General features: G+C 40.0%; 1 protein-coding gene across 1 annotated transcript in view; it reads left to right on the top strand.

Annotated features, from left to right (window-relative positions):
* Positions 1-14,153, top strand: part of POGLUT1 (protein O-glucosyltransferase 1) — a 29,427-nt gene extending 15,274 nt beyond the window's left edge. The window contains exons 6-11 of the mRNA XM_070751749.1: positions 41-100; positions 2,527-2,626; positions 6,446-6,504; positions 8,784-8,951; positions 11,406-11,462; positions 12,676-14,153. Coding sequence (XP_070607850.1) covers positions 41-100; positions 2,527-2,626; positions 6,446-6,504; positions 8,784-8,951; positions 11,406-11,462; positions 12,676-12,832 — 601 coding nt within the window. The 3' untranslated portion in view covers positions 12,833-14,153. The remainder of the gene's footprint in view (positions 1-40; positions 101-2,526; positions 2,627-6,445; positions 6,505-8,783; positions 8,952-11,405; positions 11,463-12,675) is intronic.
* The last annotated feature ends 2,789 nt before the right edge of the window (positions 14,154-16,942 follow it).

Genomic DNA, 16,942 nt, shown 5'->3' with positions numbered 1-16,942 from the left:
TCAGTATTTTAATACAGTGTATTTATCAAAATATTCTTAGCTCAGCAGAAAAATGGCCCTGGAAGAAGAAAATTTCCAAAGCCTATTTTCGAGGATCCAGGTGAGCATAATTTTTCCTCTTTCAAGTACTTCGATAATCCTAATCTTCTTAATTATTCTATTGCACTGTGCTGTTCAGGGAAATTAAATTGGTTAAATTAAATCTTATGTACCTAAAGGTAATGTTTTCCTTGAGTTGATACCAACTCCTGGAGAATACATGGACTTATCTCTCTTATTTTCTTGGCACCAATGCTTTGCTACTGCTATGTTCAGGAATGCTTTTATTAAATACCATGCCAAGAGTAGGTGGAAGCCAACTAATAGTGAAAGACACTAATAGTAATCAAATAAAAGGTTTTTGACATTCTGATATTCATTCATTCATTCATTCATTCATTCATTCATTCATTCATTCATTCATTCATTCATTCATTCATTCATTCATTTATTAGATTTGTATGCCGCCCCTCTCCGGAGACCAGGGCGGCTAACAGCAACAATAAAACAGTGTACAATAGTAATTCAATACTAAAAATGATTAAAAAACCATTAATATAAAAACCAAACATACATACCGTATTTTTCGCTCTATAAGACGCACCTGCTGATAAGACGCACCTAGATTTTAGAGGAGGAAAATAGAAAAAAAATATTTTGAGCCAAAAAGTAGGCTAAAATATTTATTACAATAACACTGCCCTAGGGGAATTGGAAAAATATACAAACAAGCAACAACAAATAAATAGCTCTAAATATTTTAGAATCCAAAGAAAGGAGAAGGCTGCATTCTCCTCGAAGAGCGTTAGCTTTACGGGCTAATCTCCCAAATACGTCGTGGGAGGGGGAAGAGGAGGCATAATAGGTGGGGGGCTGGGCTGCTGGTGACCGAAGCCTGGATACTCTCTCGTTCAGGCTCTGCTCGGCTGCGGTGGCCAAGCTTGGGAAGCGGGAAAGCCAAGAACGCCCAGCCATGAGGAGTGCGGGAAGGGAAAGTTAATAAGGTTACCCAAAACAACTGAAGTGAGAACGGCAGCAGCTGTTGTCGCTTCCCCTTGGCTGCCGCATCTCTCCGCCGACCGGCTGCGAGCGACTGGCTGGGTTTTGGGTCTTCGAGACCTCCCCGCCTCCGCCGCATTCGGAGCCCGAGAGGGGGAAAGAGAAGAATGGAGAGAGAGCCGCGCGCCGGAGGCGGACGCCGCTGCCGCCTCAACAGCAGCCACGGGAGGGGAGTCGCTGGAGCTGCCCCCGGACTTTTCACCAAGGCCAATGCCGCCAGCCCACATGCCCGCCTCTCCCCGCGGCGGTGGCGGCGGTAGTGCTGCCCATTTTTTTGAGGGGAAAAGACGTCGGCTGAGGGGTGCCCGGTGCTTCCCGGCGAGGAGGAGGAGGAGCTGGGCTCCGGAGGGGCGCACGGGGAAGGGCTTGAGCTGCCGCCTTCTCCTTTCCTGCTGCGTCGGTGGCTTTCCTCGCAAAAGGCTGCGCCCGGTGCCGGCTGTTTGCTCCGCGGCTCTCTCGCCTCAGCGAGGGATAAGCAGCACGCGAGGCTGCGGCGAGAAACAACAGCAGCAGGAAAGGAGAAGGCAGCGGCTCAAGCCCTTCCCCGTGCGCCCCTCCGGAGCCCAGCTCCTCGTCCTCCTCGCCGGGAAGCACCGGGCACCCCTCAGCCGACGTCTTTTCCCCTCAAAAAAATGAGGCTTTCCGCCTTACGCCCTGCCTGATCCCACACTTTCCACCCGCAAAGATCAGCCTAGAGGCTTTGCCCTTCACGTCCGCTCCCCCGGGAAAGAAAAAGCAGCCTGGCTCCCTTTTCCCTGGCCCTTACCTTCACAGCTCAGGCAGCGCTGGACTCCCCGCAGGGGAGTTCTACTGTATATCGCCGCCCCCCTCTGCTCCAGCGCCTCCCCCCCTCCCTGCCTGCATCTTCGCTCCATAAGACGCGGCTGATTTTTCATCCTACTTTGGGAGGAAAAAAACTGTGTCTTATGGAGCGAAAAATACGGTACATACATACCATGCATAGAATTGTAAAGGCCTAGGGAGAAAGAGGATCTCAATTCCCCCATGCCTGACGGCCGAGGTGGGTTTTAAGTAGCTTACGAAAGGCAAGGAGGGTGGGGGCAATTCTAATCTCTGGGGGGAGTTGGTTCCAGAGGGCTGGGGCCACCACAGAGAAGGCTCTTCCCCTGGGTGCCGCCAAGCGGGACCTAAGATAATCTGGTCCGGTGCCATGAAGGGCTTTATAGGTCATAACCAACACTTTGAATTGTGACCGGAAACTGATCGGCAACCAATGCAGACTGCGGAGTGTTGGCGTAACATGGGCATATTTGGGAAAGCCCATGATTTCTCAGAGTCCCAGAAAACCAGTGGTTGGTGGTTATAATTTTCACTTGCTCACTATGGAATTATGATTTATTGACCAACTTATTGTGCCAAATTGGAAAAAAAAGCCAATCTAACAGTTCTGTGTGATTTCTGTGGTAGGACAAGTGCAGAACGGGATCCCCTCATTCTTCTTTCTCGAGAGAATCCAGATCTTGTTGATGCAGAGTACACTAAGAACCAAGCTTGGAAATCTGAAAAAGTAAATACCATTGAATACTCTTAAAATAATGTTATTACTATTAGTATTAATGTTGTTATTATTATTTTTCCTTTCTCTTCTAAGGGACAATAAAATAATCCATTAGGAAGTCAGATGAAATTTCAAATATTGATGATCATTAGTACATTTCAAGTTTTTCTATTTCAAAGAATATATTTCTGGCAGATTGAAAATTAACTTATTTTACTATACTTGATCCCTTCACTGTCATACTGGTGGAACTGCAACTGGACTTGTATGAGTTATTTTAATGTACAACTGATTTTATATTTAAACGTGAAAATTTCTTTAAATATATCCTTATTCTCTTAATACTTGTACAGTATGGTATGTTTTTACTGATTTTTTTTTTTTTTGGTTCTGTCAGTTGTTTCTTTGCATTACACTTTTTTCCCAAACAAAGGGGGAACCTAAGCTGCTCAGTCCTTTTTGATTAGGGTAGTATATACAAGATGTCCAGCAAACCTGGAAAACAGGGAAATCAGGGAATTATCAGGGAAGTCGTGAAAAAAACCAGAATTAATCAGGGGGAAAAACAAAATGCATTAAAATGTTTAAAAGTCAGGGGAAAATCATGTAAAAACAACAACACCAGATAGCGCTGCCTGGTAGAGTCAAGCAAAAATGAGCTTAACAGTGACAACAACTTGCTTCCTCAGCTACCAATATGTCTCCACGGCTTAGCCGCTTGGTATGACATCATCTACGACTGTGCCTTAACTAGATCGCAAGTTACAGGGAAATGTCAGGGAAATATCAGGGAATTTTAAAATGCTTTCCCCCTGGACACCCTGTATATAAATAAGTAAATAAATAAATTGTACCACTTCTTCCAATCTGATTATTCCAACAACCACTGTAAAATTGAGTAAACTGAGCAATTATTGCGATTATAAGAGTCATGGTGTCATAGTGGTTAGAATGCAGTACTGCAGGCAAACTCACTCCAGGAGTTTGATTTTGAGTGGCTCAAGATTGACTCAACCTTCCAACCTTCCGAGGTCAGTAAAATGAGGACCCAGATTGTTGACAGCAAGATACTAATTCTATAAACCTCTTAGAGAGGGCTGTAAAGTCTTGTGAAGCAATATGTAAGTTATGTACTTATATACTGATATATAAAAGCCATTGCCATTATGGAACACGAGGCTTGTAATGATGGTATGCGGGAATGATACTGAAAATATCTGAACCCCAATGTTAGCAATACACCTAATCATCTTAGCCCAAATACTATCTTTGGTTTTATCAGTTTAGCATACACATACCCAATGTGTTTGAATTGCTTGTGGACTGATTGCAAATCATATTTCCAAGAAGTAACCCTTAAAGGAAGTATTTTTTAAAAAAGGAAGTTTTAAATATGACAAGGGGTATACATTGTTGTAAGAGATAGCTATGTGCATAGTATATTCAAACAGTCTAGGCCAGTGATAACAAACCTATGGCACAGGTGCCACAGGTGGCACGCAGAGCCATAACTGCTGGCACGTGAGCCGTTGCTCTAGCTCAGCTCCAACATGCATTTGTATGCTGACCATCTGATTTTTGGCTCACACAGAGGCTCTGGGAAAGCGCTTTTTGGCTTCTAGAGAGCCTCTGGGGGTATGGAGGATGTCATTTTTACTCTCCCCTGGCTCCATCGAAGCCTTTAGAATCTGGGGAGGGCAAACATGAGCCTACTGGGCCCACAAGAAATTGGGAAACAGGCCATTTCTGGTCTCCAAAGGGCCTATGGGGACAGGGAAAACTGTTTTCGCCCTCCCCAGGTATTGAATTATGGGTGTGGGCACTCGCGCATGTGTGATAGCATGTGAGCACGCTCTTTCAGCACCCAAGGAAAAAAAGGTTCACCATCATTGGTCTAGGCATATGTTGGCGCTAATGGTATCATATCAAATAGATTACTCCACATTTTTTAAAATCTCTTGCTGATCAAACTTTAGTCTCTTTTCCCAACATCAGGATACTTGATTTGGCACCATAGGGGCAAACAAGAACTTATTTTCCTAGTATGTTCTACTGTGCATGCTTATTCCATAGTCATGGAGTTAAATGTCTAATTATAGTAGTTCCTATTATGTATATGAAATAATAAGGCAGCAGTCTTTTCAAATTCCAGTAGTGCCAGGTGATCTCATTCAGTAATATATTTCCATCTCCTAGCCCACAAAAATTACTTTAAATCTAATAAGGTTTTGGGGGTCTTCCCTCACAATTTCCATTCTATGAAATGCATTTTTACAGATACACATAGCATATAAGCTAGAGAATGGTGAGAAAGAAACACTATATGCTAAATATATTGGCACCTGCTATTTTTGTCTAATCCTTGAAGCTTATTTGCAACTACTCTAATGTCTACGTTTACCTATAAGCCCATCTACGTATAAGACAACTCTCACTTTTTAAACTAAAATACCATGAAAAATGTGCTGCCTATCTATATATTAACCCACATTTCTAATGGTAATAATTTTTTTTAAACAAAATCTATATATCTGCTGATTCATGGTCATGCATGGGCTTATATGTGAATATATTTAGCAAACATAGATAATTTAAAAAATATTACTCTTTATATTTGTGGATAAACCAATGTGCAGATAAGCAAAAGCCATTTTAGGAAATGCATTTTAGTACCTACAGTAAATTTCTCAGTTTATTCTCAACTTTGTGCTGTACTCCACTAATGTGTTGGCATTAGATCTCATCATATAAAAGAATGATGTCCTGTATCCGAACTAACATTTAGGTCAAAATAAGATCTGCATAGTTTAAAAACCTTAAGGGTTTATAATTATTGTTGTATTTTGAAACATTCTGTATTGAAAATAACTGTTCACAGCTGCAGATATTTATATGGAAAGTGATGAGAAGTCTTGGGGCATGTCTGACCAGCTGCTCAAAGTCTACAAAAATGGATTAGCATATAAATTGAATAAATAAACAAGTTACTGGTATATTAAATATGGCAGTTCTAATCAGTGCAAGACAGGAAAATGGATTAAAGAAAATCATAGATTGTTTCATATGTGAAATAAAAGTACTACACAGCATTTGTGTGTGTGAATGAATGTTTATTTGAAAGAAAAAAAATTAAATGAACATTTGAAGAAAACCTGTATATGCTGCACTCTAAGAAAATTAATGAACTGGATATTTAATGAATTAATTCTTAGATTTTCTGGCTTACAGTAACAACTTTAATCATATATTCTACTGAAAAAAAATAGGAAAATGTGTATTACAATGTTTCCTCAATTTTCGCGGGGGATACGTTCCGGGACCGCCCGCGAAAGTCGAATTTCCGCAAAGTAGAGATGCAGAAGTAAATACACCATTTTTGGCTATGGACAGTATCACAAGCCATCCCTTAACACTTTAAACCCCTAAATTACCATTTCCCATTCCCTTAACAACCATTTACTCACCATTATTACTGGTACTCACCATTGAATAAGACACTTAGTGATCCTTATATTTCTAAACATAATTATTTATTAACAATAATTAATTTTTTTTGTTATTTATTTGCAAAAATTATTAGTTTGGCGATAACGTATGACGTCATCGGGCGGGAAAACCGTGGTATAAAAAAAACCCCGCAATGTATTTTTTAATTAATATTTTTTGAAAAACTGTGGTATAGGCTATCCGCGAAGTTCGAACCCGTGAATATCGAAGGAACACTGTACTGAATTTTTTTGTATAACATTTCCATTATAGTTTTTAGGAAGGTGACTAGAAACATCATTTTTAAAAAAATTAATTTCTTTAAATTATTTTTTTTAAAAGGATACTCTTGGGAGACCACCTGCAACAGAAGTTCCATTGGTAGACCATTGTAAATTCAAGTAAGGATTTGATTCAATATTGGTAAATTTCTGAATGCATGTCAGTTCAATGAAACCAATGGAATTGTCACAGAATTCATTGGTGCATGTTTCAACACTAACTTTAAACTCAAGATAACCTAGCTCAGTGATGGCGAATCTCTGGCACGCGTGCCGCAGGTATCATGCTGAGCCATATCTGAGGGTCTTCTTTCTGGCCATTTTTCACACTCCCCAGAGTTCAGGAAAGCCTCCTGAAGCCTGGGGACAGCTGAGGGTGCTGCAAAGTCCCTGAGGGGAACAATGTCTTCAGAGGGGACTTAGAGCAACCCCAGCCATGGGGGGTCACTCACGAACGCAAATCCTAGAAAGAAAACTTGGACACATTTCTCTCTGGGTGAAATGACACAGTATTGAGCTGTGCACCTCCTTTTATTGGGGGGCATATGCAAATGGGAATGATTACACGTACATGTCAAGTGATATACAAACATCCAATAACATAACTCTGAAACATGACACAACTTCCGAGTCCTTCCCATCTCCATATGTTACTAGTTTCTACTGAACAAATGTTTCTCATGGCCAATTTCCTGGGACCTTTTGTTGTTAATACAGCTATCTCCTGTTTACCACAAAGCAAGGTCTTTTATCACAGCCTTCGTCCTGTTTACCCCAGGGAATGTAAATTGCGTCTTTTGATCACACAGTTCTTTTCCTGTTGACACATCCTTGTTATCCAAGGAGAGTCCTAAGCAGATTTCACCAGAAGTTCAGACTTATCTTATGTGATTTTTACGTACAGTCCTGTCCTGGCTGATGGAATAAACGAGTATAAAGCATTTATGTCAGAAGTACAGATATCAAATCCTATCCTAAGATTATGCTATGGCAGCTACAGACAGCCAAAAATGGCCCATGGCCAAACAGGAAATGTGAAAACAAACTTCTGGTTGACCCATTGGGCCATATTTCACCATTCCCAGGGTCCAGAAAAGCTTCTTGAAGCCTGGGGAGAGTGAAAAACAACCCAATGGGCCTATCGGGAGTCCAAAAATTTCAGTGAGGCCTGTGTGCAAACATTACATTATAGGTGTGGGCATGCGCTTGTATCACACACACACACACACACACTTTTGACACCTGAGTCAAAAAATATTCGCCATCACTGACCTAGCATTTACATTGGCATTGAGGGCCAGGATTCCCATCCAATAACCTTTAGCTGCTAGTGCTATTTTAATTGTTTGCCTTAGCTTGAACATCATATGAAAGCTGGACAATTAGTTGTGTCCAGTGAAGGGCTACCAAAATGTTTACTACCACACTGTGGCCGTGCCTTATGCAGGACAACCTGCATTTTCTTTCAACATCTTTCAGTGCAAATTGGGTGCTTTGGGGTGGAGCTCTATTTCACTACCCCACTGCGTTCCCCCCCATCCGGGCAGTAGCCCACCCCTGGTTGTGTCCTATTTTTTTCATAAGTTAAGAACATATAAATGCTATTGGTACTATGCAGACTTAATTTTTCTAAACATTCTACTTGGTATTTAAATTGTGCTATGTATTTTCATCATCTGTGATTTACAGCTGGGTTACTGTAATTCAAGGAATGCATTCCAGGAATTGCTAACACTCTGTATCTCCTGTGTGCTATTCAGCATTAATAAGTAATTGATCTGATTAAACTCCCTAGGTTATGCTAGTTGCTGTGACACCTACAACCAAAGGAGTTTGTCATCTTGGGCCTCCGGAATTGTACAACAATAATTTTCAGTTATGTTTAGATGATAAAATGATGCTACTGAGAAGCTCGTATTTTAAATGACTTGGCATCTCTTGAAAAGAGCAAAACATTGCTAAGAATATAAATTGGAAATTATTTCATTTGGAGACTGTTTCTTTTCATTGTACTGGCAGAACGCAGTCTCTTTCTTTGGTTATTAAGAAGTTGTTGAATATTTTAGCTGAAATATATATATGCTTTATGGTGTATAAGTATGCATAGTTATATGGACTTGTATGGACTAAATTGGAGCAAGGATTAAAATCAGATAGAAGGGTGCAGAAGATGCAACAATTTAGACTCCTAAACTTTGGATTTACTGTACTGTTTCTAGTTTTAGCCTCTATGTGGCAATATTTGAATATTTTTATTGTATAGCATTAAGGTTATACTATAAACTTGCACTTTGTAGAAGAGTAAAATAAATTTATCTTTCTGTAATGTAAATATAAATATGCTCATCATTGGACAAGAACCATATTTTAATGCAGGTTTGTTTGTTTTTTAATATAAGATACCTTTTCAATTTTCGAGGAGTTGCAGCCAGTTTTCGCTTCAAACACCTTTTCCTGTGTGGCTCTTTGGTCTTTCATGTTGGAGAAGACTGGCAAGAATTTTTCTATCCACAACTGAAACCCTGGATTCACTATATTCCAGTTCAATCTGATCTTTCTAATGTGAGGTGAGATGTTAAAATAGCAGTGGCTTAATTATTTGGGTGTATTAATAGCTTTTATGTAAAATATGAATAATACCAAGCTATTTAGGATTATGCATCATATTTGACAAAATCATCAAGAATGAGGTAGAGATAACTCATTCAAAATACCTTCAAAGGTAGATTCATACAGAATGTATTTCATGGCTTGGATTAAACTGTTTTTTATATGATTGAGACTAGATCGGTGGTTCTCAACTTTTCTAATGCTACAACCTCTTAATACAGTTCCTCATGTTGTGGTGACTCCCAACCATAAGTCTAGACCCAATTCTCCCAAGTTTTAAGCTGATAGGCAGGAAGGTCAGAGGGACACCCCCACTGTAAATGCCTGTTGGCCGGATCGTAAAAATATATTCCAGGGTGCCAAAAATAGAAGCTTTAGTTCCTAACACCAAGGGAAATTTGTTTTTTCCCATGGTCTTAGGTGACCCCTGGGAAACGATCATCCAACCCCCAAAAGGGTCCCGACCCCCAGGTTGAGAACCACTGGACTAGATGAAATCTATTCTTATAGATAGACATTTAGTTGCCATAAAAGTGATTTCCAATTAAAGGCGGCCTCAATTAACAACCACTTGTTCAGCAATCATTTAAACTTACAATAACACTGAATAAGTGGTAGTTTCAAGTGATCCTTGGAATTCCAGACATTGTGACATCTCCACAATTATGTGATTGTGATCTGGGCACTCAGCATCCTGCTCAGAATGACAAGATTTCAGCAAGCCTCAGTCACAATTTTCATTGTTCCCTGCCAGCTTTCCACAAGCAAAATCAGTAGGATGCTGGCAGGAAATCAAAATTTGCAATCATGTGAGGTCCTTGCTTAACAAACTCACACGCACATTGTTCTTGCTTAACAATAGTACCCACGATGCACAGTCACCTTCTTGTATAGTGATGCCTATTATTGGCCTAACTTTTTAAAATTTAACTTTTTATAACATTTATATGTAGTTTTTAAGTTTCTATTTGTATGTCACCCAGAGTCATTCTATGAGACATATAGGCAGTTTTGAAATATTGTCTGTATGTGTAAAATATATAAATCAATTCCTATCTTAATTGCCATCATAAACAATATATTTTACAAATCCCAGGAAAAAAATTTAAAAAACCATTGGTGAATGTTTTGAAATCTTAATTTGGGGCATCAGCATTTTCAGCTTCAAGCACACCTAAATTATTAGAAGTAATCACTAAATATGAGACAGAAAAGCCCATAATTAAATCATTATCTTGATAAATCATTTTGACTGGCATATTTTAAAAACTGATTGGAATAAAGAATTGGCAATTTCCATGTCTAAATAATGAGGAACTGTCTTAAGGTGGATATGAAATTTTAATAAGTTTTGATCGTTAGTTTAATTTAAAAATGTTTAATAAAACTCATCTTAATAAAAACAGTATTTCAGAATTATTTTGTTGCATAGGAAAGAAATGAATAAATCATACTTTTGATAGAGATCAATTGGGAATAAAGCTATTAAAATATGTTTTTACATTCCCTTAATTGGTTGTGGTGGCACAGTGGTTAGAACGCAGTACTGCAGGCTACTTCTGCTGACTGGCAGCTGCCTGAAATTTGGAGTTCAAGTCTCATCAACTCAAAGTTGACTCAGCCTTCCATCCTTCCAAATGGGTAAAATGAGGACCCAGAGTCAATATGCTAACTCTGTAAACAGCTTAGAGAAGACTGTGAAGCACTGTGAAGTGGTATATAAGTCGAAATGCTATTGCTATTGTGTTCTGGGAAATATATTAATTATACTATAATAAATAAATTAAGACAAGATTTAATACTTTTATACATATTTTTAAAATTTAATACGTACTGCTTGAAAACTATGGCGAGACAACAAAACTGGATATTTAGTTGCTTGCTTACTTTTTAGTTTTCTTAACTGCCCAATTCTACATGAGTCTGACTTTCAAATTGGAATGATAAATGTGAAGTTCCAATTGCTAAGGAGATTGAAAAGCTGATGTTACTTGTGATTTATCAATGAGTTGTTTATAGGCATAGATTATAGACTTACACATATATAGTTGCTTTGCTTCCTTTCCTCTTTATTTTATTTTTATATTGTAAATTTGTTTTTAGTTTTATTTCTTTTTTACTGACTCAATTATTTGCTTTTTAAATTTATTGCATTATTTTTATGTTGTATTGTATTGTTATTGTTGTATAGTATCTTAATGCTTTTCTGAAGGAAAGTTTAGAGTTCTATTGAATTAAAACTCCCAACAAATGAACAAGCAAATAAATAACAATTTGGAAAAAAAGCAAACCCAACTCAGCTAATTAAGTATAACAGGCTTTCCCTTGTTGAGTTTGCTCATATATATTCTGCCTAAAGTCAACCTTAAGAATCTAACATTTTCTGATATGTATCTAAATATATGTTTCAGAGAGCTATTGGAATTTGTAAGAGAAAATGATGATGTTGCTCAAAGAATTTCTGAGAGGTAAGCTCTTATTACTGCTATGCTTTAATTGTAGGAATCCCTTGGTATAAAATAGATTTGGTCATGAAGTCCATAAGACTTTCCCAAGTTATGTTTTGTAATTTATTTAAAAATTGAAAAATGTTTGCAGATAGTCCTTCTTTCATATCCATTTGTTCACTAACAGCCAAACGTTATGATGGTACTGAAGGAAAGGACTTATGACCAATTCTCAATGTTATGGTCTATGCAGCACCCCCGACAATCACATCATCAAAGTTATGGTCTATGCAGCAATCATATCATCAAAATTCAGGTGTGCTGCATTCTACTTGCACTTACATGTGCAGGGATGCTTCACATACACCAGCCTATCTCCCCATCTATCCTTTTGGCCCCATGTATTTCACAGATGTTGCCACCCTAGCTAACATCCATTGTCTTCTTGCTCCTGCTATTGATGAAGCATGCCCCTTCACAAGGCAGTTGTTAGCTGCACCAGGCTTTCTTTCCTATGTTCCGCATCATGTATTTCTTCAGGGACCAGAGGAAAATGGCCCCCAGCAGCTGCCTCAAAAAGGTATAGGACAAAAACCCTTCTTCAGCAGCAGTAGGAGCAAGAAGATGGTGAAGGGCAGCAGAGCGCAAGATATTAAGAGACCTGGGAGTGCATGTTGACAAGGGCTGGACTGACTGAGGCTTCATGGGGCAGTTTCAGCTTTACACTGCACTGATAGGCCAAGTTGGGAATGATTTCCATTTTGTAAGGCAAAGTGTAGGGTGACAAAAAAGGCAGAGGGCATGTAAATTTAGAAATAATTGAATTCTAGGATGTGTTTATATCTTGCAGGAGTAAGACCTTTAAATGATACTCAAGTTTTAATACCAATAATTATACACCATTTAATGTTTACTTCCACAATTGGAAAAGGTTTGTTCTGTTTTTACAGCGGGGGCACTTTCAATACTATATCAATTTGAGTTACTGTATATATATAAGTCTGGCTTTGATTTTTAAATATGTGTTTAGATTTTAGGAATAAGTCATAAAATTACAGATTTCTGGATAGGCATGATGACTGCTAAGCCTTTTCCTTTTTTTATACCCCAGACGTATATTTAAGCTTTTTAATTAGAAAAGCAATTGACTGTATTGGCTTTTGAATTAGAATTCAAAATTGAGTTTTGAATTAGAAAAGCAATTGATTTCTTTGCTTGGTTGTTTGGTCTCTAGGGGTCGCCAGTTCATCATGGACCACTTGCAAATGGAGGACATCTCTTGTTACTGGGAGCAACTTCTAAAGGACTATTCTAAAGCCTTAACTTATAAAGTAAAACGGAAGAACAACTATAATGAGATACTGCCCAGACCTTTGAAAACTGAACTGTAAAAAACCCCCATCTACAATCAGAGCTTTTGAACATTTTGAAATCAGGAAAGGAAAATTGTTCCTCTAACCAGTGGACGTTACGTATTTCTGCGTGTTGACAAACTAAAGAGAGAAGAATATTGTTGCTACTTACTGCAGTGTATGCAATGAAGGGCTACCAAAATTTTTACTACCACATGGTGGGTGTGGCTTATGCATTTCCTTTCAACATCTTTCAGTGCAAATTGGGTTCTCTGGGGTGGAGCTCCATTTTCGCTACCCCACTGCGTTGGCCCCCGTCCGGCCAGTAGCCTACCCCTGAGTTTATTAAATGATAATGGCAGACTGTGAATTCTATTTTATATTGTAGCCAGTTAAGAAGAAGGTGGAAATTTTGCTGAGTCCTAGCATTTTTTTAAAAAAAATCTCTTGATAATTGTTACTCATATCTACTTACTCACCACAGTGTCATATTGACCCTACTTTGTGGGTTATAATTGCTAAATGAATCATTAATCTATTAATGAAAGCATCCTGAATGGTTGTGGAACATTGAATTCCATTTGACTAATGTGCCAACACATTCCTGAAAGTGTTTAATTCATCGGGAAGCCCATCATTCTAAAATATGATACTGAATATTTCTGGAAAGCTTGTAATCAAATACAGGTAGTCTTCGACGTCTGACAGTTCATTTACTGACCATTCAACAGCACTGAAAAAAGTGACACGACCATTTTTCACATTAAAACCATTGCAGCGTCTTTCTGGTCACATGATCAAAATTCAGATGCTTAGCAACTAACTAATGTATCCCAGGGTGACATGATCAATATTTGAGACTTTCTAATAAGCAAAGTCAATGGGGAAGTCAGATTCACTTAGAACCATGTTACTAACTTAACAACGTAGGAGTACATTTAACAACTGTGGAAAGAAAGGTCATAAAATGGGGCAAAACGTATTTAACTGCCTCGCATAGCAAAAGAAATGTTGGGTTCAATTGTGGCCGTATATCGAGGTTTACCTATAATTTTATTATTTTGTCCAGGTCTGGAGGGCTGGCCTAACTAGCTGTATTTAAATGATTTGTAATAAATCATAGGTTTCTCTTCATACATGTTGTTTCATCAATTACTGTTTTAATTAAATAATAATTAATGAGCAGTGTATTAGTCATTAAGTATACTTTCCCGGTGTAAAATACAACATCTTTTTTTTCTGAGGTGGAGACAGTGCTTTGGATGGTATTTGTCTTCACATTCTCTTTTCTTCAGATTAATAATTGCAACATCACAAATGTCCAAAAGATTAATTCAAATTAAAGAATTGATCTACCGTATTTTCTATGGGTTTGTGTTTTCTGAGTGCTTTAGCTCTTTAAATTTCACATTCATATTACCATAGGTGGATTTCATACATATGCCATCTTGAATCCCTTTAGTCAGCTTTGATCACGAAGTACATCTGAATTAAAAAGAACCAAAAGGGACTCCCATTTAGATCTACACAATAAAATAAACCTAAAATGTCACTTAAATAACTATTCATTGGGATTCAAATCTTATAACCTTCATGCTGAGTTGGTGGTTTGCACACAGCCTAAACATCTTTTCCAACTTTCATCTGCCACCTTTATGTAGAGGTTGCTTCAGGCTATTACTAATAATTGAAGGTATATTAATCAAAATAACTTCAGTTTTGAACTTGTAAGAAGTTCTAGGTCCCTGAGTTACATTTCCTGCATTAATCCCCGCTACCATATTTAGGAGAAATTTTAATAATTGAAAATAGGACAGGCAATGTTCTCAGAGTGGTGAGCTATCGGTTCCCTGGCAAGAGGAGTGCATAGGGTTGAACTGGGGTTCTTGGTGGTCTGTGATCTTGGCTGCTTCCTTGCAGATGTTTCATTATCAAACTAAGTAACAGCCTTACAACCATAGATGCAACATGCTCTGTTCCTATGCATGGAATTTGCCTAGTAACTGTTGTGGTTGACTCTGGCCCAACTCCTGCCCCAAGGAATGTGGAGGTGGATGCAGGGGAAACATCAACATGTCATAGGCCTGTTTTATTGCCGACAGAGGCAGGTAGTGCAGTTTCCTCGGACGAAGGAGAAGGTGGGGGTGGCTTGGCACACAGCCCAGGAAGCCAATCTCCATTATCTTCGATCGATTCAGATGCGGAAGTCTTGGACCCACGCATGTGCAGAGTTACGTGTAGAAGAGACCAATTGAGGACATATTACAGGAGATAAGAGAGGCCACCTGTGTTTGGGTAGTAATTAGAGCTGCTGATACAAATAGCAGCGTGTTGGTTTGGCCATTGTGGAAGATTATCTGATCACAGTTCTTCAGATCACCATGTTTTGCTGTTTTCCGGACTTGTTGATTTTTCACGCCTTTGAAACCAAAGCAGAGCAAAGTGTGTGTGTCTCACTTTGTTGGAAGAAGGAGGGCTGTGACGTTTCTTCATAGCTGCTAGCTAAGTAGTTAAGGACTGATTAAGGGAATTATACAGCCTACAAGGTTGTTTTGGGACGAGTGCTCTTTGCAATACAAAAAGGGTGCTTTGTTTCTTTTGAATTTTGTGATAAAGAACATTGTTTTGAATTTTCAAATGTGTGTGTGTCTGAAATTTATACCCTTGAATTTTCGGGAGGCTCATACCAGAGAGCCCGGCAGAACAGTAACTAGAGGTGACTTCCCATTGGATGGAGTCTGACAGCTCAGCCAGTGGGTAAGGACATCAGCCCACACTCTGCAGTAGCATGCACATCCAAAATGTTGGAGAGGTCAATGGCTGAAAAGCACCGACCCTATCAACTATCGCCTCTGACCAAACCGTGGCCGTCCATCATGATGATGCTATTTCTGATGACTGGACAAACGATGAGGACAACACGAGCCACCTCAAGCCAGTCCAAAGAGAGAAACATACAGAAGAACATCATTTCTAATACCTTGCCACAGCGAAAATCACCTGAGGTCTGCTTGCCACTTCAGAACCTCTATCTGCCACCAATGTGAAAGAAAGGGGCATTTGGCTAAGGCCTGCCAGTCCAGCACGCCACAATACCTGTATCCATCCAGAAGGTCCAAGAACAGCTTCACCAAGCCTAGGGACAATTGCTTCACAATCTCCTAGGATAATGCCCACGCTACAGTGTCTATATGCATCTGTGCTGATTTCAAATGCATCCACAATTGTGCATTGCAAGTCCATCCCTCTCAAGTCCCTATATTCACTGATCACATTAGTTCACTGGTGGTGACTTTTTTAGTTCATTGTTAAATGCAATTACAGTGATCCCCCGCTTGTTGCGAGGGTTCCGTTCCAGGACCCCCCGCAACGAGCGGGTTTTCACGAAGTAGCGCTGCGGAAGTAAAAACACCATCTGCGCATGTGCAGATGGTGTTTTTACTCCCGCAGCGCTAGCGAGGAGCCGAAGATTGGGGGCGGCGCGGCTGTTTTAAAATGTCGCCGCCGGCATGGGGGGCTTCCTAGCAGCCCCCCAAACCCGGGTTGGGGGTCCGGGGGGTGCTGGCAAGCCCCCCATGCCGGCGGCGACATTTTAAAACAGCCGCGCCGCGCTGGCTGTCGCCGCTTTCGAGCTGAGTCCCGGAGCGAATTCGCTTCAGGACTCAGCTCGAAAGCGGCGAGAATGAATGGCGTGGGCGGGCGAAGGGCGGGCGGCAGCGAGGAGTTTGCGTGGGCGGTGGGGAAACTCCTTGCTGATGCCCGCTGCTCGCCCTCCCGCCAGCAAGAGGGGGAAGACCCAGGGAAGCCGCCCAGCAGCTGATCTGCCGGGCGCCATCTATGCATGCGTGCCCATAGAAAAAAAGGGCACACATGCGCAGATGGTGTTTTGACTTCCGGGTTGAAAAATCGCAAATTACCCTGTTCGCAATGGTCGGGGACGCAATAACCGGGGTATTACTGTATAGCTCTGGGATAACTATTCAGATAAAAACTCTCCTGCACTCATTGGGCCATAGCACCATTTTTGCCAAATTGCATATGGCAGCTTCCTTTTGATGAGGCCATGGCTGCTGCCCACACGTTTCTTCAGCTGTGGCGAGGGGGGCGTTTGCCCAGGTTCGCCTGGTGCACCAGTTGCGGCACTATCTG

Source organism: Erythrolamprus reginae, chromosome 4 (assembly GCF_031021105.1).
Source record: "Erythrolamprus reginae isolate rEryReg1 chromosome 4, rEryReg1.hap1, whole genome shotgun sequence".
Classification (NCBI taxonomy): Eukaryota; Metazoa; Chordata; class Lepidosauria; order Squamata; family Dipsadidae; genus Erythrolamprus; species Erythrolamprus reginae.
Note: the sequence above shows the minus strand (reverse complement) of the source record. Positions and strands in the feature narration are given on the sequence as shown.